General features: G+C 36.6%; 1 protein-coding gene and 1 long non-coding RNA gene across 3 annotated transcripts in view; one reads left to right on the top strand and one right to left on the bottom strand.

Annotated features, from left to right (window-relative positions):
- The window catches only part of LOC143684234 (uncharacterized), a 59,814-nt gene extending 48,146 nt beyond the window's left edge, over positions 1-11,668 (top strand). The window contains exon 3 of the long non-coding RNA XR_013175927.1: positions 11,414-11,668. This is a non-coding gene — a long non-coding RNA (uncharacterized LOC143684234). The remainder of the gene's footprint in view (positions 1-11,413) is intronic.
- Positions 11,669-23,505: 11,837 nt separating this feature from the next.
- SEC62 (SEC62 preprotein translocation factor) overlaps positions 23,506-24,971 on the bottom strand; it is a 35,137-nt gene continuing 33,671 nt past the window's right edge. For both annotated transcript variants that reach the window (XM_077160995.1, XM_077160996.1), the window contains exon 8: positions 23,506-24,746. In XM_077160995.1, coding sequence (XP_077017110.1) covers positions 24,277-24,746 — 470 coding nt within the window. In that variant the 3' untranslated portion in view covers positions 23,506-24,276. The remainder of the gene's footprint in view (positions 24,747-24,971) is intronic.

Here is a 24,971-nt window from a genome sequence, read left to right as displayed (position 1 = left end):
AAAAAATGGAAAAATATGAGCAGGGACTCAGGGAATTGAAGGACAATATGAAGCACATGAATATACATGTTGTGGGTGTCCCAGAAGGAGAAGAGAAGAGAAAAGGAGAAAAACTAATGGAGGAAATTAATACTGAAAATTTCGCAACTCTTATGAAAGACTTAAAATTACAGATCTAAGAAGTGCAGCGTACCCCAAAGAGAATAGAATAGATCCAAAGAGAATAGATCCAAATAGACATACTCTAAGACATTTACTAATCAGAATCTCAGAGGTCAAAGAGAAAGAGAGAATCTTGAAAGCTGCAAGAGAAAAGCAATCCATCACATACAAGAGAAACCCAATAAGACTATGCATAGATTTCTCAGCAGAGACCATGGAGGCAAGAAGACAGTGGGATGATATATTTAAATTATTAAAAGAGAAAAACTGCCAACCAAGAATTCTATATCCAGCAAAATTGTCCTTCAAAAATGAGGGAGAAATTAAAACATTTTCAGACAAAAAAAATCACTGAGAGAATTTGTGACCAAGAGAACAGCTCTGCAAGAAATACTAAAGGGAGCACTAGAGACAGATACGAAAAGACAGAAGAGAGAGGTGTGTAGAAGAGTGTAGAAAGGAAGACTATGAGTAAAGGTAAAAAAGAAGAAAAATTAGATCTGACATATAAAATCCAAAAGGCAAAATGGAAGAAGAAAGTATTACCAATGGAGTAATAACACTAAATATTAATGGATTAAACTCCCCAATCAAGAGACATAGACTGGCGGAATGCATTAAAAAACAGGACCCATCTATATGCTGTCTCTACTCAAAGGACATGAGGGCAAGGACACAAACGGACATTTGCACACCAATGTTTATAGCAGCATTATTTAGAATTACCAAGAGATGGAAACAGCCAAAATGTCCATCAACGGACGAGTGGCTAAACAAACTGTGGCATAAACATACAATGGAATATTATGCAGCTGTAAGACAGAATAAAGTTATGAAGTATGTAACAACATGGATGGACCTTTAGGACACTACGCTGAGTGAGATTAGCCAAAAAGAAAAGGACAAATACTGTATGGTCTCACTGATATGAACTGACATTAGTGAATGAACTTGGAATATTTCTTTGGTAACAGAGACCACCAGGAGATAGAAATAGGGTAAGATACTGGGTAATTGGAGCTGAAGGGATACAGATTGTGCAACAGGACTGAATATAAAAAATATAAAAAATGGACAGCACAATACTACCTAGCTGTAATACAAGTATGTTAAAACACTGAATGAAGCTGAATGTGAGAATGATGGAGGGAGGAGGGCTGGGGGCATAAATGAAATCACTAAGAAAGATAGACAATAAAGATTGAGATGGTATAATCTAGGAATGCCTAGAGTGTATAATGATAGTGACTAAATGTACAAATTTTTAAAATGTTTTTGCATGAGGAAGAACAAAGGAATGTCATTACTGCAGGGTGCTGAAAATAGATGGTAATTAATATTTTAAAATTTCAATTTATGTGTGAGACTAAAGCAAAAAATGTTTATTTGGTACAAAATTTACATTTTGACTAGTGCATTTCCTAATATAACTTATGTAAATAGTTGGTTGAACAACATAAGTACTTGGAACCTTAGGTAGGACATGAGATTTTGTTGGTTTGTCCAGAGTGATGCCCTGATAAATCCCAGAGTGATCTGATCAATGAGGGGAAAAGTATTTGCAAAGAATTTTTTTTTTCAAATGGGAAAATGGTGAGAACGGGGGAAAATTCAACCTCCCAAGTTGAATTCTTGATATTCTCATAAGCATTGTGGACAACCAAAGCTATAGGTTGAGCCCCCAGTCTTGGGATTCATTCATATGAAACTTAACCCCACAAAGGATAGGTCAAGCGTACTTAAAATTAGGCCTGGAAGTTACCCCCAGGAGAACCTCTTTTGTTGCTCCAATGTGGCTTCTCTCTCCAGCCAATGCAACAAGCAAATTCACCACCTTCCCTCTGTCTACCTGAACAAGACTCCCAGAGATGTAGACTTTCCTGGCAACATGGAACAGAGACCCTGGAGTGAACTGAGACTCAGCATCAAGGGACTGAGAAAAACTCTAGAATGAACTGAGACCCAGCATCAGGGGATTGAGAGTACGTTCTTGACCAAAGGGGGGAGGAGTGAAATAAGACTAAGTGTCAATGGCTGAGAGATTCCAGAGTCAAGAGGTTGTCCTTGAGGTTATTCTTATGCATTAAGTAGATATCACCTTGTTATTCAAGATGCAATGGAGAGGCTGGAGGGAACTGCCTGAAAATATAGAGCTGTGTTCCAGTAGCCATGTTTCTTGATGATGATTGCATAATGATATAGCTTTCACAATGTGACTGTGTGATTGTGAAAACCTTGTGTCTGATGCCCCTTTTATCTACCCTGTCAACAGATGAGTAAAACATATGGATTAAAAATAAATAAATACTAGGGGGAACAAATGTTAAAATAAATTTAGTTTGAAATGCTAGTGATCAATGAAAGGGAGGGGTAAAGGGTATGGTATGTATAATTTTTTTTTTCTGTTTTCATTTTATTTCTTTTTCTGAATTGATGCAAATGTTCCAAGAAATGATCATGATGATGAATATGCAACTATGTGATGATATTGTGAATTACTGATTATATATGTAGAATGGAATAATAATATGTTAAGAATGTTTGTGTTTCTTTCTTGTAATAATTTTTTTTAATTTAAAAATTAATAATAAAAAAAAGAATTACCAAAAAAAAAAAAGGAAGCTCAGAGACTTAGACCAAAAAAGATAGGAAAAAAAGGAAGATAAAAGAAAGAATTCTCATGAAATTAGATGCAAAAATCCTCAAGAAAATACTAGCAAATTATATTCAGCAATATATAAAAAGAATTGTACTCCTAGAATAAGTAGCGTTTATTCCATGAATACAAGGCTGCTTCAATATCTGAAAATCAATCTATGTCATCTACCATAGCAACAAGGTAAAGGAAAAATACCACATGATCATACCAATTGATACAAAAAAGCGTTAGGGTTAGGTCTTTTGCTTATTTTTCTTTTGGGTTATCTGCCTTTTTCTTACTAATTTCTAAGAGTTCTTTTTATATTCTGGATTCAAATCAGATATAAGTGTAAGGAAAATCTCTCACTGCTGACTTATCTTTTCATTTTCTTTTTTTTTTTTTGACTTTTTTTATTAATTAAAAAAAGAATTAACAAAACAATTAGAAATCATTCCATTCTACATGTACAATCACTAATTCTTAATAACATCACATAGTTGCATATTCATCATTTCTTAGTACATTTGCATCGATTTAGAAAAAGAAATAAAAAGACAACAGAGTAAGAATTAAAACATTAATAGAAAGAAAAAAAAACAAAAAAACCTATACCTCACATGCAGCTTCATTCAGTGTTTTAACATAATTGCATTACAATTGGGTAGTATTGTGCTGTCCATTTCTGAGTTTTTATATCCAGTCCCGTTGTACAGTCTGTATCCCTTCAGCTCCAATTACCCCTTCCCTTTTTTTTTTTAATTAACGGAAAAAAAGAAATTAACCCAACATTTAGAAATCATACCATTCTACATATGCAATCAGTAATTCTTAACATCATCACATAGATGCATGATCATCATTTCTTAGTACATTTGCATCGGTTTAGAAAAACTAGCAACATAACCGAAAAAGATATAGAATGTTAATATAGAGACAAAAATAAAAGTAATAATAGTAAAGTCAAAACAAAAACCTATAGCTCATATGCAGCTTCATTCAGTGTTTTAACAAGATTACTTTACAATTAGGTATTATTGTGTTGTCCATTTTTGAGTTTTTGTATCTAGTCCTGTTGCACAGTCTGTATCCCTTCAACTCCAATTGCCCATTATCTTACCCTGTTTCTACCTCCTGCTGGACTCTGTTACCAATGACATATTCCAAATTTATTCTCGAATGTCTGTTCACATCAGTGGGACCATACAGTATTTGTCCTTTAGTTTTTGGCTAGACTCACTCAGCATAATGTTCTCTAGATCCATCCATGTTATTACATGCTTCATAAGTTTATCCTGTCTTAAAGCTGCATAGTATTCCATCGTATGTATATACCACAGTTTGTTTAGCCACTCTTCTGTTGATGGAGATTTCGGCTGTTTCCATCTCTTTGCAATTGTAAATAACGCTGCTATAAACATTGGTGTGCAAATGTCCGTTTGTGTCTTTGCCCTTAAGTCTTTTGAGTATATTCCCAGCAATGGTATTGCTGGGTCATATGGCAATTCTATATTCAGCTTTCTGAGGAACCGCCAAACTGCCTTCCAGAGTGGTTGCACCATTTGACATTCCCACCAACAGTGGATAAGTGTGCCTCTTTCTCCACATCCTCTCCAGCACTTGTCATTTTCTGTTTTGTTGATAATGGCCATTCTGGTGGGTGTGAGATGATATCTCATTGTGGTTTTGATTTGCATTTCTCTAATGGCCAGGGACATTGAGCATCGCTTCATGTGTCTTTTGGCCATTTGTATTTCCTCTTCTGATAGGTGTCTGTTCAAGTCTTTTTCCCATTTTGTAATTGGGTTGGCTGTCTTTTTGTTGTTGTTGTTGAGTTGAACAATCTCTTTATAAATTCTGGATACTAGACCTTTATCTGATATATCATTTCCAAATATTGTCTCCCATTGTGAAGGCTGTCTTTCTACTTTCTTGATGAAGTTCTTTGATGCACAAAAGTGTTTAATTTTGAGGAGCTCCCATTTATTTATTTCCTTCTTCAGTGTTCTTGCTTTAGGTTTAAGGTCCATAAAACCGCCTCCAGTTGTAAGATCCATAAGATATCTCCCAACATTTTCCTCTAACTGTTTTATGGTCTTAGACCTAATGTTTAGATCTTTGATCCATTTTGAGTTAACTTTTGTATAGGGTGTGAGAGATGGGTCTTCTTTCATTCTTTTGCATATGGATATCCAGTTCTCTAGGCACCATTTATTGAAGAGACTGTTCTGTCCCAGGTGAGTTGGCTTGACTGCCTTATCAAAGATCAAATGTCCATAGATGAGAGGGTCTATATCTGAGCACTCTATTCGATTCCATTGGTCGATATATCTATCTTTATGCCAATACCATGCTGTTTTGACCACTGTGGCTTCATAATATGCCTTAAAGTCCAGCATCGCTAGACCTCCAGCTTTGTTTTTTCCTCAAGATGTTTTTAGCAATTCGGGGCACCCTGCCCTTCCAGATAAATTTGCTTATTGGTTTTTCTATTTCTGAAAAATAAGTTGTAGGGATTTTGATTGGTATTGCATTGAATCTGTAAATCAATTTAGGTAGGATTGACATCTTAACTATATTTAGTCTTTCAATCCATGAACACGGTATGCCCTTCCATCTATTTAGATCTTCTGTGATTTCTTTTAACAGTTTTTTGTAGTTTTCTTTATATAGGTTTTTTGTCTCTTTAGTTAAATTTATTCCTAGGTATTTTATTCTTTTAGTTGCAATTGTAAATGGGATTCGTTTCTTGATTTCCCCCTCAGCTTGTTCATTACTAGTGTATAGAAATGCTACAGATTTTTGAATGTTGATCTTGTAACCTGCTACTTTGCTGTACTCATTTATTAGCTCTAGTAGTTTTGTTGTGGATTTTTCCGGGTTTTCGACGTATAGTATCATATCGTCTGCAAACAGTGATAGTTTTACTTCTTCCTTTCCAATTTTGATGCCTTGTATTTCTTTTTCTTGTCTAATTGCTCTGGCTAGAACCTCCAACACAATGTTGAATAATAGTGGTGATAGTGGACATCCTTGTCTTGTTCCTGATCTTAGGGGGTAAGTTTTCAATTTTTCCCCATTGAGGATGATATTAGCTGTGGGTTTTTCATATATTCCCTCTATCATTTTAAGGAAGTTCCCTTGTATTCCTATCTTTTGAAGTGTTTTCAACAGGAAAGGATGTTGAATCTTGTCAAATGCCTTCTCTGCATCAACTGAGATGATCATGTGATCCTTCTGCTTTGATTTGTTGATATGGTGTATTACATTAATTGATTTTCTTATGTTGAACCATCCTTGCATACCTGGGATGAATCCCACCTGGTCATGATGTATAATTCTTTTAATGTGTTGTTGGATACGATTTGATAGAATTTTATTGAGGATTTTTGCATCTATATTCATTAGAGAGATTGGTCTGTAGTTTTCTTTTTTTGTAATATCTTTGCCTGGTTTTGGTATGAGGGTGATGTTGGCTTCATAGAATGAATTAGGTAGTTTTCCCTCCACTTCGATTTTTTTGAAGAGTTTGAGGAGAATTGGTACTAATTCTTTCTTGAACGTTTGGTAGAATTCACATGTGAAGCCATCTGGTCCTGGACATTCTTTTTGAATGACTAATTCAGTCTCTTTACTTGTGATTGGTTTGTTGAGGTCATCTATGTCTTCTTGAGTCAAAGTTGGTTGTTCATGTCTTTCCAGGAACCCGTCCATTTCCTCTAAATTGTTGTATTTATTAGCGTAAAGTTGTTCATAGTATCCTGTTATTACCTCCTTTATTTCTGTGAGGTCAGTAGTTATGTCTCCTCTTCCATTTCTGATCTTATTTATTTGCATCCTCTCTCTTCTTCTTTTTGTCAATCTTGATAAGGGCCCATCAATCTTATTGATTTTCTCATAGAACCAACTTCTGGTCTTATTGATTTTCTCTATTGTTTTCATGTTTTCAATTTTATTTATTTCTGCTCTGATCTTTGTTATTTCTTTCCTTTTGCTTGCTTTGGGATTAGTTTGCTGTTCTTTCTCCAGTTCTTCCAAGTGAACAGTTAATTCCTGCATTTTTGCCTTTTCTTCTTTTCTGATATAGGCATTTAGGGCAATAAATTTCCCTCTTAGCACTGCCTTTGCTGCATCCCATAAGTTTTGATATGTTGTGTCTTCATTTTCATTCGCCTCGAGGTATTTACTAATTTCTCTTGCAATTTCTTCTTTGACCCACTCGTTGTTTAAGAGTGTGTTGTTGAGCCTCCACGTACTTGTGAATTTTCTGGCATTCCGCCTATTATTGATTTCCAACTTCATTCCTTTATGATCCGAGAAAGTGTTGTGTATGATTTCAATCTTTTTAAATTTGTTAAGACTTGCTTTGTGACCCAGCATATGGTCTATCTTTGAGAATGATCCATGAGCACTTGAGAAAAAGGTGTATCCTGCTGTTGTGGGATTTAATGTCCTATAAATGTCTGTTAAGTCTAGCTCCTTTATAGTAATATTCAGATTCTCTATTTCTTTATTGATTCTCTGTCTAGATGTTCTGTCCATTGATGAGAGTGGGGAATTGAAGTCTCCAACTATTATGGTATTTGTGTCTATTTCCTTTTTCAGTGTTTGCAGTGTATTCCTCACGTATTTTGGGGCATTCTGGTTCGGTGTGTAAATATTTATGATTGTTATGTCTTCTTGTTTAATTGTTCCTTTTATTAGTATATAGTGTCCTTCCTTGTCTCTTTTAACTGTTTTACATTTGAAGTCTAACTTGTTGGATATTAGTATAGCCACTCCTGCTATTTTCTGGTTGTTATTTGCATGAAATATCTTTTCCCAACCTTTCACTTTCAACCTATGTTTATCTTTGGGTCTAAGATGTGTTTCCTGTAGACAGCATATAGAAGGATCCCGTTTTTTAATCCATTCTGCCATTCTATGTCTTTTGATTGGGGAATTCAGGCCATTAACATTTAGTGTTATTATTGTTTGGATAATATTCTCCTCTACCATTTTGCCTTTTGTATTATATATATCATATCTGACTTTCCTTCTTTCTACACTCTTCTCCATACCTCTCTCTTCTGTCTTTTTGGTTCTGACTCTAGTGCTCCCGTTAGTATTTCTTGCAGAGCTGGTCTCTTGGTCACAAATTCTCTCAGTGACTTTTTGTCTGAGAATGTTTTAATTTCTCCCTCATTTTTGAAGGACAATTTTGCTGGATATAGGAGTCTTGGTTGGCAGTTTTTCTCTTTTAGTAATTTAAATATATCATCCCACTGTCTTCTAGCCTCCATGGTTTCTGCTGAGAAATCTACACATAGTCTTATTGGGTTTCCCTTGTATGTGATGGATTGTTTTTCTCTTGCTGCTTTCAAGATCCTCTCTTTCTCTTTGACCTCTGACATTCTAACTAGTAAGTGTCTTGGAGAACGCCTATTTGGGTCTAATCTCTTTGGGGTGCGCTGCACTTCTTGGATCTGTAATTTTAGGTCTTTCATAAGAGTTGGGAAATTTTCAGTGATAATTTCTTCCATTAGTTTTTCTCCTCCTTTTCCCTTCTCTTCTCCTTCTGGGACACCCACAACACGTATATTTGTGCGGTTCATATTGTCCTTGAGTTCCCTGATCCCCTGTTCAAATTTTTCCATTCTTTTCCCTATAGTTTCTGTTTCTTTTTGGAATTCAGATGTTCCATCCTCCAAATCACTAATTCTATCTTCTGTCTCTTTGAATCTATCCTTGTAGGTATCCATTGTTTTTTCTATCTTTTCTACTTTGTCCTTCACTTCCATAAGTTCTGTGATTTGTTTTTTCAGTTTTTCTATTTCTTCTTTTTGTTCAGTCCATGTCTTCTTCATGTCCTCCCTCAATTTATCGATTTCGCTTTTGAAGAAGTTTTCCATTTCTGTTCGTATATTCAGCATTAGTTGTCTCAGCTCCTGTATCTCATTTGAACTATTGGTTTGTTCCTTTGACTGGGCCATATTTTCAATTATTTGAGCGTGATCCGTTATCTTCTGTTGGCGTCTGCGCATTTAGACAGATTTCCCTGGGTATTGGATCCAAAAGTTTGGAAGATTTTTCTGTGAAATCTCTGGGTTCTGTTTTTCTTATCCTGCCCAGTAGGTGGCGCTCGTGGCACACGTTTGTCTGCGGGTCCCACCAGTAAAAGGTGCTGTGGGACCTTTAACTTTGGAAAACTCTCGCCGTCCGGGAGGTTCGCTAGCCGAAGCGGCTTGGAAGGATTCGAGCCGGCCCGGGGTCCGAATGCGGGGAGGGTTGCTGGCCGCCGCAGCCCGGGAAAGCGCCCGTCTGAATTTCCTAGTCGCCCGGGCGACAAGCGTGGCGGGAGGGTGCCAGCGGCAGCGGCCCGCCCAGGAGAGTGCACGTTCCCAGGGAGTCATGGGCTTGGAAGTGGCCTCCCCCACCCGTCACCTTTCTCCGCGGCCTGGGGATTTCCGATCCAATTCTCTCAGTTGGTCCGGGGGGCCGCGCGTGGTGTGGGCGCCAGTCGCCACGGTTTCAGGGGACCGCCTCTCCAATTCTCCCAGCCGGTCCGGGAAGGGGGAAGAGAGTGACTCCGGCCGCTTGCCGCCCCGCCCGGTGAAGCCCACACGCCTCGGCGATCTCACCCGAGCATCTTCTCTCAGCCAGCCAGCTGTTCCAGGATGGGGTACGCTGTCTTTTTTATCTCTGTTGTGGCTTTGGGCACTGTTCTGTATCGTTTCTACTCCCCTAGTAGCTGTCCTGGAGAAGAAACTAAGATCCGCGCGTCTTACTAAGCCGCCATCTTCTCCGGAAGTCTCATTTTCTTAATGGTGTCTTTTGATGAAGATCTTATTTTTTAAGTAGTTTAATATATCTTTTTTTTTCTTTTATGGTCTAAGTGTTTTTTTGGGTCCCGTTTAAGAAATCTTTGCATATCCCAAAGTCATGAAGATATTCTATTCTCTTCATAAAACTTTCAAATTTCATTTTACTTTTTATATTGGTATCTACGGTCACCTGGAATTGATTTTTGTGTATGATGTTTCCAGGAGTCAAGATTAACTTTTTCTATATAGATATCCAATTGACCACACTCTGTCCCTACTAGACTACAGTCACCTATGTCATAAATCAAGTGAATGTAAAAAAGTGTGATTATTATTTTTCAAGATTGCCTTGTATGTTTTTGGCCCTTATATTTCCATATACACTTTAGAATCAGCTTACCAATTTCCATTTAAAAATCCCTGTTGAGATATTGATTAGAACTTCATTGGGCATATAAATCAATTTGAGGAGAACTGAAATCTTTTCAATATCGAGTCTTCTAATTCGCGAACATAGTATATCATTTATTTTGGTCTTTTTCAGTTCATCTCAGTAATTTTTTCCAATCTTCACTGCAGAGCCTGTGCACATTTTGTTAGATTTAATCCTAGGCATTTGATATTTTTTGATGTTATTGCAAATGGTATTATTTTAAATTTTGGTTTTGTTTGTTTGTTGTTGGTATACAGAAATTCCATTGATTTTTAAATATTAAATATTAAACTTCATCCAATAACATTCCAAAATCCAATGATTTGTCTGGATTCTTTTGTATTTTCTCTGTATTATAATCATGTAATCTGAAGATAGGTTCTTTCTTTCTAATCCTTATGGCTTTCATTCTTTTTTCTTTCCTTATGCAGTGGCTAGGACCTCAACTATAAAGTTGAATAGGAGACATTTTGTTTCATTCTCAATCTTAGTGTAAAAGTTTTCAATAATTCATCTTTAAGTGGTGTTTACAACAGATTTTTGTATCTACCCTTTCTCAGATTTAGAAAATTTTCTTATTTTCATATTTTGCTAATATTTTAAATAATCATTAATGGAGTTGAATTTTATCAAATGCTTTTTCTTGAATGTATAGAGATGGTGGTATGATTTTTCTCCTTTCTGTTAAAATGGTGTATTACATTATTTATTTTCAAATGATAAACCACTCTATTATTTCCAGAATAACTTGCCTTGTTTGTGATTATATATACAGACATATAAATAATATATACAGATATATTATGTACATATACATACACAATTTTATATATATAAATATATTTCATATATATATATATATATATATTATATATATATATAAAATGCAATGGAAAACAGAATAAACCACCAAATGTCAGGACTATTATTAAGGCATCATAGTTTAAATAGCATAATTTTTTAATAGCATAACTTTTTAGTGATTTTAAAACAAGAGCTTGCTTTATAACAGATGACTTCCTAGAGTCAGTGAAACATGGTGGTATATATGTGAAGAAAACAGACTGAAGAATGAGTATGTCACTTAATAGAAAGGATACCTAAAAAGAGAAGGTATTCATGGGTGACCGACTTATTGGTTCCAATTCATTATGTCTCCCTAAATCTATGCCCTTAGCCATGTGACTCTGCACTTCCTCCACCAGAGGCAGATTATATATCCCCACCCCTTGACTATGGGCTTGACTACTGACCAATGGGATTTTAATATATTTGACTCAAGCAGAGGCTTAACATATACTTGAATGGTCGGGTTTGACCTTTTGTACTTTATGTCACCACCACTTACCCTGCATGGTTTCTGTCTTTTCTGCCTAGGCCCCAGAATGAACACATGTGGAGCAGACTGCGTCCAACCCAGAGTGAGGGATGTCAAGCGCAGACAGGTCCAGAGCTTGAAGCAAAGCCACCTAGCTGAGCCTGGCCTAGCTCAGACAACCCACAGCTGACCATTGAATTGTGTGATTGTTACACACCATTATTTTACAATAGCTACAACTGTAATCCTATAAATTTACTCAAAGCACAAAATCTAATTCAAATAAGTCTTTTCCTATCCAAACATTTCTGGAGAGGTAGCTAATGCTTTTGCTTATTTAAAAAAAAATCTAGGAAGTGAGAGAAAAGTCCAGATGTTTGACAGCTCTGGTTTTTACTCAGCTCTCACCAGGTGGACTTCTGCAATTTGCTGTTGGCTGATGGTAACATTTTCCAGTTGCTTAACCCTGAATCAGAGATCCAATCCTTCTAAGATCCCAGGTTCTGACCACTATCAGTCTCGTAGTTCTATTTATTTCCTGCTGTTAACCCAAAGACTGATTTCTTCACACTTTCTTCATTCCACCTCAACCCTCCAACAGGGTATTTATTTTGAAATGTTATAGTGTCTTCTTGTCTTTCCCTGTGGAATAATGATCTTTGATATTGATTTAAATTCTGTTTCTCTTACAAGTGACTAGGTTTATAATGAGCTGATTTTCAATATAGAGCAGACCCAAGCTGGTTAATATTTCCATCAAATTGTTGTCAAACCTACTATACTTGGAAAAAGAAAAAAAGAAATGCCTGAATATTATGGTATTAAATGATAGGCAGTTCAACCAGATGGAATGAAAAGACATGTATAACCCACTTTTCAGGGATTGATTACAAAACTGATGCATTAAAAAGATGCTATAAGGCAGCTATCCATGAAATGATACCAAAACATTCTCTAAGGAAAATTAAGTAACAAAATATAAGATATAGATGAACAGCATTTGGGTAGAAAGGGGGAAAATAAGAGTAATATGTGTACTTTATTGTGTATGCATAAAGAAACTCTGGAAGGGTACCTATGGCAGGGGTGGGAGGGGAAACTGGGTAGATGAAGGGTAAGAGAGATTTTTTCACTACACAATTTTTAATTTTTGAACCATGTGAATATGATAAAAAATGAAACTCAAAAAAAGAGAAAGAAAAATAAAGTGCCATTGAAGATCCCTGAAGTAAATAAGCTGATGAGTCCCTACTTAGGAGTTCTGATTTCCTTTCTGTCTTTTTTGACTGTGGTTCAGCTATTGCATCTGCTCCTGTGTTTTCAGTTTCTCAAGTTTGCTCTTTCTCATGTGTGTACATGCTTTCAACCTCTAAAGAAGTTTGTCTTTCCCATTCTTGAGAAAAGAGGGCTCTTTTGATCCCACTCTGTTCTCAGTTATTTCCCTATTAGTTCTTCCCCCTGTCAGCTAGGTATTTGAAAGACTGCACTCGCTACTCACTTGAACTCACTGCCATCTGGGTCTGCCCTAGCCTCCGGCGAAACTGCTCTTGCAGGTGCACTACACTGACTTCCATATGGCAACGGTGACCTCCCTGCTACACTGGACTCCACTATTACCAGCCTTGTCCTGGACTCTCCCTCTCTTGGTTTCTGTGACACTGTGTTCCCTGGTTATCGTCTACCTCCTGGGGCTTTTCCTTCTACTCTGCCTGTCCTCAAATATTGATGTCTCCAGGGCTCAACATTGGCTCACTGCTCTTCTGCATTTGCTCCCTGTTGTTAATCTCATAGAATTTTATGATTTTACTGATGAGCTGATATCTGACCAAATGACAGCAAAATTTGGGGCTCCAACTCTGTCCTATCTCTCAAGCTTCACATTCTTATATCAATGGCCTGTTGGACATTTCTATCTAGATGTACCACTTCAAACATAACATGTCCAAACCAACCATTTTTTTCTACCTTTCAAGCCAAATGTTCTTTGAAAGTCTCACTCTTTCCTTTTAGTTTTATCCAGTTGCTCAGGCTGGAAACCTGGAACCACCCTAGACTCTGTCCTGTCTCTCTTATATATGCATCCTTTCTTAATCATTCCTGCAACTGCCCTCCTTCCCAATCCCTCATTCTGCCTCCAGGCCTGAGATAAGGTCTTGACCTGAGAAGTAGAATGGCAGCATCAAGACACTTTTAAAATTCTTCAGTTAAGTAAATATTTTTGAGGTAGAATGGATAGAAATTGGTGACTAATTCTTCATAGGACAGAGGATGACTGAGTTTCTAGGTGGGTCAACTGTAACTTGAGATCAGTAAAGGGGGCAGACCTGTAAGGATGGGGAGTAAAGTTCCACTTTGGATATATTGATTTTGAGGTGCCTGTTGGATTTAGGCCCAAGATGGGAATCAAGGATGGGACAAAAGGCTTAGGGTCACAGTTGGAGTCAAGGAAATGAATATAATTACCTGAGAGAGTATATAAATGAGAGTGGACCAAAGAGGGGATTCTGGGTGCCCCAATATTTAAGAGACAAACAGGAGTGGCCATAAGTAGAGAAAACTCAGGAAGAAAAGCCCTGTCCTGTATGTTAAAAGAAGAGGGATATTTAAGAAGGTCTGAGTGAGGATTAAATGGAGATGAATGATGCAGAAATAAAGTGGGATGAAGGCTAGAAAGAGGCCATTTGTTCTGGCAGTTGGGAAAGGTTGTACTCATCCAAACACGTCCGTGGAACTCTGTCTCTCTCTAAAATGCTGAGACAGGCAAATAGTTCCTCTTCCTGGACCCCTAAATTAAGGCCAGACCTGCGACCCAAGCTCAACCAGAAGAACACTTCCATACAGGACTTTGATTTTTTAAAAGAGTGATGGAAAGACTTGGAGCAGTGAGATCAATCTTGGCAGAGGTGTGGTGGGAGAGTCAAAAGAAGTAAAGGGCTTAGTAACCTGTTCTGGTGGCTAGATCCTAGTCTGCTAGTTAGTTCTTGGTTCCTTCCTGTTCTCTAAGCCTTTCCCTGGCTTCCCTTCAGTCTTGGGAATTAACTGACATCCTTCTCCATAAGTCCTATTTCTGCTTCCTCTATCCAGAGTTAGGTCAATTCTTTGTACCCAAGATGTTCAGAGATTTCAGCTGAAGTACAAAAGAATGGTGGGTACAGAAACCCACTCATATGGGCTAATTCAAAGTGGAGAATAAAAATCCTTAAAAAGGACAAGGAGTGAAGGGAGGGAGAAATACACGAGAGAGAAGCAAGGTAGACAAAAGTTAGTTGTTGGAAAAGGGAGATTTGAGCACATTTGTGGGCTGAAGGGTAGAAACCAGTGGAAGGAGCCACTGGAATAACTCCTTCCTTACTCTGACATTTAAGGTCTTTTGCAATGATTCCTTTCTGGCTTTCTAGACTTGATTATTGATACATGAATAAGACAACTCAGGACACTTATTATTTCCACAAAATGCCCTCTTCTTCTGTTTTTGTTTTTTGGATTCATGATATAGCCTTGGCCTTCAATACTTCCAGAAACCCCATCCTGTTGATCCCACAAGTCCACCAAGGCTAAAATACCATTTTGAAGCTTTTTTTGTAGTTCCTCAATGGGTGATTTCCTCCAACTTCAAAATTCTCAAAGTCCCTTGTATATCTCTTATCATCTTTTATCAGATCCCTTGAATTATATTTATATGCATAATGGTCTTATCTTTCCTTTATAATGTGAACTCCTTGAAGACTAGGATTGTTTTCCCTACAGTACTGAGCACAGGAGATTTACACATAGGAGGTGCTAATAGCTGAATTCAGTGAAGGAACAGAAAAATTCTTAACAAGGATTGAGGTACAATTATTAGAAGAGTTCTCTGGAATTTACTCTTCTAAAGAGGAATATGGCTTCAGCAGACATTGGCAGCTCTGTTCATCCATTGTTAGACTGAGATAAGGAAATGGAGTAAAATCTGTGGTACACCTCAAGCTCATTTGTGTAGTTCTCTCTGTAATTAATCACCTGTACAAACAAAATGAACTGCTGCTACACACAATACAGGATCTCTCAGTGATGAAAGAAGTCAGACACAAAAGAGTACATAGTATGATTCATTTACACAAAATCAGGCAGAGTTAATCTGTGGTGTGACAAGAGAGGATAGTGGGTAGGAGAGAGGTCAAGTGACTGGGGTGGGGAGGTCATAGAAGCTTCTAGGTACTGGTGCTCTACTTTTAGGCACTTTGTGATAGTTCATGAGCCAAACACTTATAATTTGTGAACTTTTTAATATGTTGCACTTTCCTTAAAATTTGATTTTAAAAAATTAGCTGGACTTGTGTCATGCCCTAAAATAGACTGTGGTAGAGGACAAAAATCAATTAGGTGTTTTATATTCTTAACTTTGAAGTTCTGTATATGTCTTAATGAAACAAATCAGCACTACATATATTTCTAATTATCCAATTAAGCTGTACTTGCAGCAGAACATTAAAAGGGAACAGAAGTTGGTCACATACAATATTAAAGCAAACACTGGCTGCTGTGTTTGCACAGGCAACCTTACTGTTGCTACAGAAGGGGCTTAGCTTTATAGCACAGATCTGTTCGAAATTTAGAAAAACATCCCCATAATTACATGTTGTATTAAGAAAAGACAACCACTAGGAAGGAAACGGGATTGTTCTCAGCAGCATGGAAAGATGTCTTGCTGATTCCTTTGTAATGTGGGGGTAGGGAAAATAAAATGAGTATCCTGATGAATTTTATTTTAAGCAGGTTTAAATAAAGCTAATAAGCACAAGACATATTAAGAGATGAATGGTTTATTGATCTGATATCATCACAGATCTTAATGTTCTGTGCTGGAAGGCTTTAAACCAAAGAGGCCCAAAGGCTATCTTTTGTTCTGATCCTTTCCACTCCAACAGTTAGGGGTTACTTCTAAACTTTTGATTTGCAGACTCCTACAGGGTAACACTCCAAGTTATGAAAAGCATCTGTCAACAACATAAAGGACACATGGAGAATAAGGGGTGATGATGGCTGTAGAATCCTTGCTTGTTGGGCAATGCCATCTCATCAGTCTTCTTTTGCCTCTCCAATTTCTTCCTTCAAGTACCTTTCTCAAAGCCTTACAGTGCTTTATTTGCATTTTTATCTTATGTTCTGTTTTGTACTTGTCTTAACTCCTGCTAGGCTAAACTTTTAGATGACAGAGATGATACCTCTTAGGATAGAAAGATCTCCTGCCTCATGTTTACGTTGCTTGCTCTTTCCTTCCCTGGGCTGTGAGCTGTTGGGCATAGGGAGTATAGGTTCCTTATTCTTGTAGTCTCATTGTATGGTACATAGGAAGGGCTCGATAAATGTTGGCCAAGTAAAGGAAGGGATGGTGGATCAGGTCTTTCTGTTTCAAGATGCTTCAGATGGTCCTCTTTAATGGTTGCAGAAAAATTTAACTACCTCCTGAAAACGCAGTCCAGGGTCTATACTGGGATTCTAAACAGCACTCCTGCTCTACTGACCGTTGTACTTCTCTCAATCTATAGAAGGGAGAATAAAGAATATTAACTGGCAACAGAGCTGAAAACTTGAGCTTATTTCCCAGAAGTTGGTTTCCCTGCTACAGAAGAAATTATCTGTGTATACTTGCGGCGTGGCATCCCATGATCTCCTCCAATACTATTATTTTAAAAATAACTTTTGTTGGAGGCTAAGGGAAGCACTAGATAGCTTCATATTCCTTGCAGATGTTTATTATTAAGAAATAAAATTTGCAATCAGGGCTCTGGAAAGACTAAGCTGAGGGTGGGATAGAAAGTGAAATAGCAGAATGTGTATGGGAATTCAAGAATTAGAAAAGAGATGAAAACCTTGAGGGATTCTTTTATTGAAGGGTAATGACAAAAAAAGTTAATAATAAGGATTTCGGTTTTGTAAACCTTGCAGCGGATTTGTGACTAGAGAGCAGGGATGTTGACACCATTTACCATCCTTGTTTTTTGTATTGCACCCAATAGCTATTTACACTAGTAGACTTGGAGAATAACTCTGAGTATAATCTGTGAATCCAAATAATCTTGTTGATCATTGGCGATTTAAGGCCTGGTTCAGAGGCATTCTAGTCTCTGTATCCTCTTTTCTTCCAGTGTCCTCATATTCTCCCTGTCTCAGAGTAGGGTGAGACATACTGTGAGTGATTTCTTATGGAAGATGTATGCCCCAAATGTGTGTGAGGAACCGAGAGAACAAAAGGAAATATTAGTGATTACAGACCTTTGCACATGTTCTTACTCTCCCTCTTGCCAAGCAAGTCTTTCTTTTTCCAGGGTACATTTATACACTTCATGTAACTTATTGTGACCATTTTAACTCACAGGATATTGTTTATACCACTCACTTGAGGCATAATCAAGTACTATTTGGTGACAGCCTTAGTATTTTTGCATTCTATTGCTATTTAAATTTTACTCTGTGCCTAGCACATTTATATTGTAAAATACTTCTATGGTGTTCAGCTACAAGCAAAGTTTTGGTCTTACAGAGATAAGATAAATGCAGATCTGTTTCTACATACTTCGTGGCTCTTGTCCTCAGTTGTAGATTAATTTGCTTATTACTGAGCTTTACTTTTTCTTTGCAGGGCAAAGTGCCACTGATTCTATTTGAAGATATTGAAAAGTTAACCTTATGTGAATATATCGAACACATAATATAAATACTTGGTCTGTAACATGCATTTAGCATATATTTAGTCTATGAGAACATGAATTCTCAATTCAAAGCTTGAAGTTGGGCAGAAATACGAAATTTTAAGCTGTGAAAATGATGTCTGATTTCACAACACGTTATTTTTCTAGATCATCAATTTCTGCATATTCTAAGCGCAAAGTACAAATGGTATGACTCCATTTATTTAAATCCAATTCCCACCTCTGTTAACAAACGAGTTCAGAAACATGTTTTAACAGTGGTTGTCTCTGGAAGATAGGTTTGGGGCTTGTATTATTTAGGATACTCCAGAGAAACAGAACCAACAGATTTATTAATAGGAATTGGCTCACATGTCTGGGCCTGGCAAGCCTCAACTCTGTAGAACGGGCCATAAGTAGAAACTGATAAAAGTGATGTTGAGTCCTTAATTTAAATTCCCCAGGGGAAGCTGGCTTTCTAGAAATTCCAGCAAGAGGCAATGTTAAAGTCGAGGCAGAAATTTTAATTCTGACCTCTGAAATCCTCAGCTGTGGCTTTTAAGACTTACAACTGATAAGATGAGGAAATACCACATTGCAAGGGCAATTTCCTTTGTTAATGCAATCAACTTATTGCAGATGCAAATCCCACGTGTGAAATACTATCACAGGAGCAAGCAGGTCAGTGTTTGACCCAACAATTGGACACCATAACCTAGCCAAGTTAACACATGAAATTAACCATCACACCCTAACCAGAACGTAAGCGTCATTTTCTTATTTTTGCTTCTAATAATTATCTGTAACAAGGAAAAATTTTAGTTACTTTACAAACAAGAGTGGAGCTGTGGTTAGAAAGTATAAATCAAAGAACTATTAGAAATATTCAGAAAAATTTGATAATTATTCCCATAGCCACAAATACTCTTGCTTCCTCTACATATGCCACTTGCCAACTCATTTCACATAGCTAGTATGATCTAAAGATGTAAATTTGATTGTCACTTTCCTGCTTTATTTCAATATCATCCATAAGTACTTCAGTGCCACTGTTTACATTTACTAGTGTGGGCAAAGTCAGTCATCTTTCATCACAAGTGACAGAAACCTAACTCAAGATAACTTAAGCAAATATAAGCAATTTGCTGACTCATGTAACTAAAAAATCCAGGGGTAGCTTTAGGCAGGGTTACATATAAGAGCTTAATAATGGCAGGAAGGCCTTTTCTTTTCTGGTCCACCCCCTTGGCTCTGCTTTCTTCCTATTGGTTTGATTTGTAGGCAGGTTCTGTTCATGTGGAGGAAACATAACCATTAGCACCTCACACCCACCTATCCTTAGAACTCTAGATCCCTAAAAAAGTGAGAGGACTTTGATCGGCCAGGACTTGCTCATGTGCTCTTCTTGGGGCCAGTCTCCCTACCACGGAATGAAAATTATTACAGAAGGGGAAGTGGTGTTTCTCAAAGAAAAGGATTCTAGTAAACAATGACCTGCCTCCTGTATCTCACTCTCCATACTGTACCTGCATATACTTGTATTCTGAATATATAGCTGAATAGCTGTACCCGAACTATTTTCAGCTCCAAAAATGCTATGTTTTTTTCACTCTATCGTCTCTTACTTTGTACATCTAACTCCACTGACTAAGAATAGCCTTCCTTTATTCTTTGCCTGGCTAATGCTAAGATCTCTCTTGTTCCAGATACTTCTATAATACCCCTTTCCTGACCCTCTGAATCTAGGCTTCATTTTTGTAATCCTACAAAAACATCATACATACCCTTGACATCACACTTAACGCTCTGTAACTGTTTGTACTATTACTTGTCTTTCCCCCCACTGAACTGTAGCTCCCCCTGAGTTTAGTGATTGCACAATGACTGACATATAGTAATCAACTCACAAATGTTTGTTGAATGACTGAAAGGTAAACCTCAGTATGCATAAGATTCCTCTCCTCTTCCTCCATTTATAAAGTTGCTGCAAGAAATTCTGGATTTTTATAGGAGTAAGATATAAACTATATTAAATATAAGCTTCAAACAACACACGCAACTTGCTAAATTTGTACTACTGAAGTGGCCATGAGCTCTAACTACAAACCTAAAAGATGTCCTCTCTCAGGTTGAAAATTTTATCCAGATAGAAAAGCCATGTAATTAAAACTTCAAAGTGCTGTTGGGGTAGGTTGGAGAAGTGGAGCAAATGTATTTAGACCTACTCAAAAACTCACAATTAATGCTGCAGACACTGGTTAAGAGCTTGCCAAAGAAAACAAATTTAAATTCATCTTGTATAGTGGATATATATCCACCAGAACAGGATTTTGGTTATCAAAACTCTTAGGACATGCTAAGGTTGTGGGATCCTTTATAATATTTGGTGACAAGAACTATCAAAGGGGTAAGGTCCTCACTGAAATTCTTGTTTTCCAGGAATTTCTCCTTGGTCATCAATCTGGGTTCTTAAATTATTTTGAGGAGACACCATACAAAGGTGTAGGTGTAAATAAACCACAAAAGGAAGCACATAGCTTCAGAAACTCAAAGCTAGTAGCAGCAGAGAAGACAATGCCCCTTGGCCAGAAGCAAAAAGTGGAAGGTGTGGTAATCTGAAAGAGGGGTAAGTAAAGGGAAATTTGGGAAAAGTGGTGACTTTGGGTTGCTAAGGCAACCTCTCTGGAAGAAAGCCAAGAGTATAAATACCCTGACTGTTCCCACATTTCTGGCCAGGTATCCTTGGCCACATCCACTCAGAAGCCAGGAGGCAGGAACCTAATGCTGTGGTCCATTCAGGTCAGTCTTGTAAGGAAAAGAGCAGAATGGAGAGTAGAACTGGAAGGGTAAATGAGAGATATTTAGCACATATGGTCAATTTCTACCATAGCATTTTTCACACTATTTGACACTCTAAAAGGGTAGAACTGTTTATTTAGGCTGGGCTTAGTAAAATCTCAGCAATTTTAAAAGTAAAATGTTTCAGTTTCCTTGTTGCTAAAGCAAATACCAGGCAATGGGTTGGCTTAATTAAACAATGTGAATTTATTGACTCACGGTTTTGAGGCTAAGAGAAGTCCAAATCAAGGGTGGTATTTTCATTCCGAAGACTGGTGTTCTGTGGCTAATTGCTGGTGGTCCATTGATTTTCAGCTTCTGGCTGCTCCCTGTGCCTTTTCTCTTTCTGACCTTCCCTTAAGGCCTTCAGTTAACAGGCTTGAGACCCATCCCGGGCCACATCTTATCTGAAGTAAACTCATAAAAAATGTCCTATTTACAAGGGTCCATACCAGAGGAATGGATTATGTTTACGAACATGTGTATCTGGGCACATATCTCCAAGCCACCAAGCACATGTTAAGTGCTCAGTATTACCGAATGAATGAACAAAGAGCTGAAATACTGCCAAAACAAAGTAAAAGCAAATTATCTAGCATACACAATTAGGAACTAAGTATTTATTTTCAGACAGGCAGTGTAGATGTTTAAAATGTTACTTAAATACTGGAGCATCATTTGGAAATTCTATTTTATGGATCAGGTAGATACAACATGACAGTGTTGTAATATAAATTAAGTACTTGCTGTTTTCCAGTTCCTAATAGAGATTGAAAAAGGAAAGTTCAAAATTTCTAAAAGACACAAGATGTTTTTTTCTATAATCACCAGTTAATTAGTACTCACAATGTAAAATCAGAAAGAAAACACCAAATCCATTATGCCACTGCACAATTCCAATGTAATTCTATTCAAATTTATTACTTTCTGAGAAATATTCTACTAAATCTGAATTCTTTCAATTAAATAAAGTTGTTAACAAAAGCCTTGAAATTTGAAAATAAAAGTAAAAATTCAGTGGCAGGAAAAGGGAAAAAAACATATCTGTTTAGTACAATTTCAAGAACAGAGTCATGTGCATTATTTTTAATATCTGGACTCAGCCTCTGTTTAAATTTAATTTTGCTTAGTAAGCCAAATTATACCTTCTCTATAGTAAATCCTAAATTTTCCAAAAGTTTCAGGCTTCTTACTGCAGCACAGTAAACCTGAAGCTCTTTTATTTAAAAACAAAACAAAACAAAAAAACACATCACCATTCCACTAATATAAACAATTCTCCATGTTCTGGACACAAGAATATTTAATGTTAGTGAACCAGGATAACCATCTATTCGCTGTATAGATGGTAGCCTTTTGATTTTCATATATTTGTTTAAAGTACACACTCTTCACTAAGTTTAAATTTCTAACTCCTACTTTCTAACCATAATAAGAAATAACATTTCCCCCCAAAAGGATTACCAAATATTTATAAAAATTTGTACCAACATTCTGTAAAAATCCACAAACATCAATAATAAGCTCTCTTTCCTGGTTACCATGCTCCAAATAGTTTTTGAAGACTAGATACAGAACACATTAAAAGCTGTAGGAAAAATATTAAGTGCCTGGGTATTATCATAATAGTAGAGATTAATTAAGCAATTTTTATTTTTGAAAAATACTTTTGTTACCATTTTTACATCCCAGAATAGGTTTTAATGTGACTGATAATTAAGAAGCTCAGAAGCTATAATTATATGTATCCTTACCCTGGAAACAAGCAGCTGAGCTCTGCAAATGAGGGGAAAATACCCAGGCACTTAAATCAAGACATTTGGTAAAGGGAAATTCTTAAAATGACTGATTGTAGCCTTGACAGACTGTACTAACATTAAATAGCCACATTTCTGTCCACTTACAAGAAATACTATAAAGAAATAAACAAGCCACATTTAACAAAACATTTGTCAATATACAGAAAATGTACTTTTTCCCCACAACTAGAAAAATTTAACATCTTTAGTCAAAACAATTAGTGGGAAACTGCCTGAAGAAAAATAAAGACTTATATATACCACCTATTTCAACTACAAAGCAACATGTTTTCACTGTGAAGGAAGGAAGAAAATTTTATATTCATTATTATCAGTTCATAAGAATATTAATTCCAAGGAATGATTTTTAAATTCTCATAAGTAAAAACAAAATTTTTCAAACCGCCTTGTAACTAAAGTATGCAAGGCATAAAATCAAACTGCACAACTAGTTCAAAGCAAGGTCCAATGGTTCTCTTAATTTTTCTTTTATGTTCTTTATTTTAAATTGGTATTGTACGACAGTAAATTATCTATCACAGCAGTGCCTCCTGGTCTGATAATACAGTACTTCATTTCTCAATGTAGAGATTTAAAATAAATCAAGATGAACGTTAAGGCGTACAAACAGCTACAGTAAGTCTGCTTTTATTTGATAAGGATCAGTTTTTACTCATACCCAACTATATGGAATATTGGCACAAAACTGAAGCTGCTGTAGAAAGATCAATCACAGATGTTCTGTGGGTTACTGAAACTTGCATTTCTCTAAAAACACACCCTTATATGGTCTTAATTTTACAAATTTAAGTGTTGAGAAAACGTCTAAATAATAAGTAACAATTAAAATAAAATGTTTTATTTGTAAATTATGTACAGAATACATTTTATGTTACGTAAAGGAAATAGGGAGGAATGAGAAGAGGCATCACCTTCCAACCAATGCCATTTGCTTTCTCTGTTGGAGATGAACATCTTTCTATGAATCAGACGTACAAACCAGTTTGGATTTCCTAAGTTGGAAAAGGAGAATTTGTAGCTAAACTAAAAGTGTTGCTGCATTATTACTAGCTGACACATTTTCACAAAAATGCTTCTGAACCCCATTAACTTAGAATCTTAAAAAATAAATGTCCTGGTATAATTTTATAAAAATAAAAAGAAAAGCTTAACTATCAAAAGAATAGTAAGTTTAAGCATTTCATTTTAAAGAAACTGAAATGGCTACATAACTGCATAATCTGAAATATTGGTCTTTCTCTTTTAATCCCTTTTAAAGTTATTCTGATGAGTCTAACAGTAAAAAGCCATATAACTATCAAAAATGCCACTAATCTAACTGTCACCGTGGAAAAGTACATTTTTGATAACTATCAAAAGGAATAAAATCTATTTACTGTAAAATTATCATCAATGGATATAATTTAAGTGCTAATGGCTTTAGACTATTCCAATAATATTAGTCTATTAAATGAAGGACTGATTAATTTGTTGTCAAATACATTTCAGCAAATGGATTTAAAGAATGCTACAAATGCCATGTACATTTTGATGATTGGCCAACATAGAAAATCCAACCTCTTGCACTTACTCAGTCCCAGAATTATAGTCAGTTTATGATTTTTCATGAGGTTTATTTTTTTCTCCGTCATTTTCTTCCTCTTCCTCCTCTTCCTCACAATCCCCATCTGTCTGCTGCTCTAGTTCCTCTTTTGTGATCATTTCAAAATCATTCCCATTTCCACTACTGTGTTGGGATCGGTCATCTTCTCTCCTGTCACTGTCTGTGTCTGAATGTCGTTCTCCACCGGAACCTTCTGTTCCATGATTTCCTGGTCCTACTTTTCCCTCCTCATCTTCTTTTTTCTCACTGTCTGATTTTTCCTCACTGTCAGACTTCTGCTGCTTTTTGGCTTCAGCTTTCTCATCTTTCTTTAAGTCTGCTTTTGGTCCTTTGTATTCATGTGTGTACAGAGGCCTGAAGGAGTCAATGAAGCCCACGTCAGCAGTCAGATTCGGCAGGAACCAAAAGTGATGCCTTCCTCCAGTTATGAGCCAAATGATGAGAAACAGGATGCAACGAGCTGTGGGGAGAAACATTTCTCTAACTGAATAATTCAAGCATTGCTTCAAGTAGCTGGGAATAATTGTTAATTAAAAAAAAAAACTGGGAGAACATTTAAGAATTTTATATTTGCAAATTATATGCACATTAAACTAACATTTAAATCTTGTCTAGTTCAGCAGGTTATCACAGTATTCTAGGCAGAGCAACCTACTCTGAACTTGAGGACACAATGCTACAATGC

The sequence above is a fragment of the Tamandua tetradactyla genome, chromosome 5 (genome assembly GCF_023851605.1).
Source record: "Tamandua tetradactyla isolate mTamTet1 chromosome 5, mTamTet1.pri, whole genome shotgun sequence".
NCBI classification, from domain to species: Eukaryota; Metazoa; Chordata; class Mammalia; order Pilosa; family Myrmecophagidae; genus Tamandua; species Tamandua tetradactyla.
Note: the sequence above shows the minus strand (reverse complement) of the source record. Positions and strands in the feature narration are given on the sequence as shown.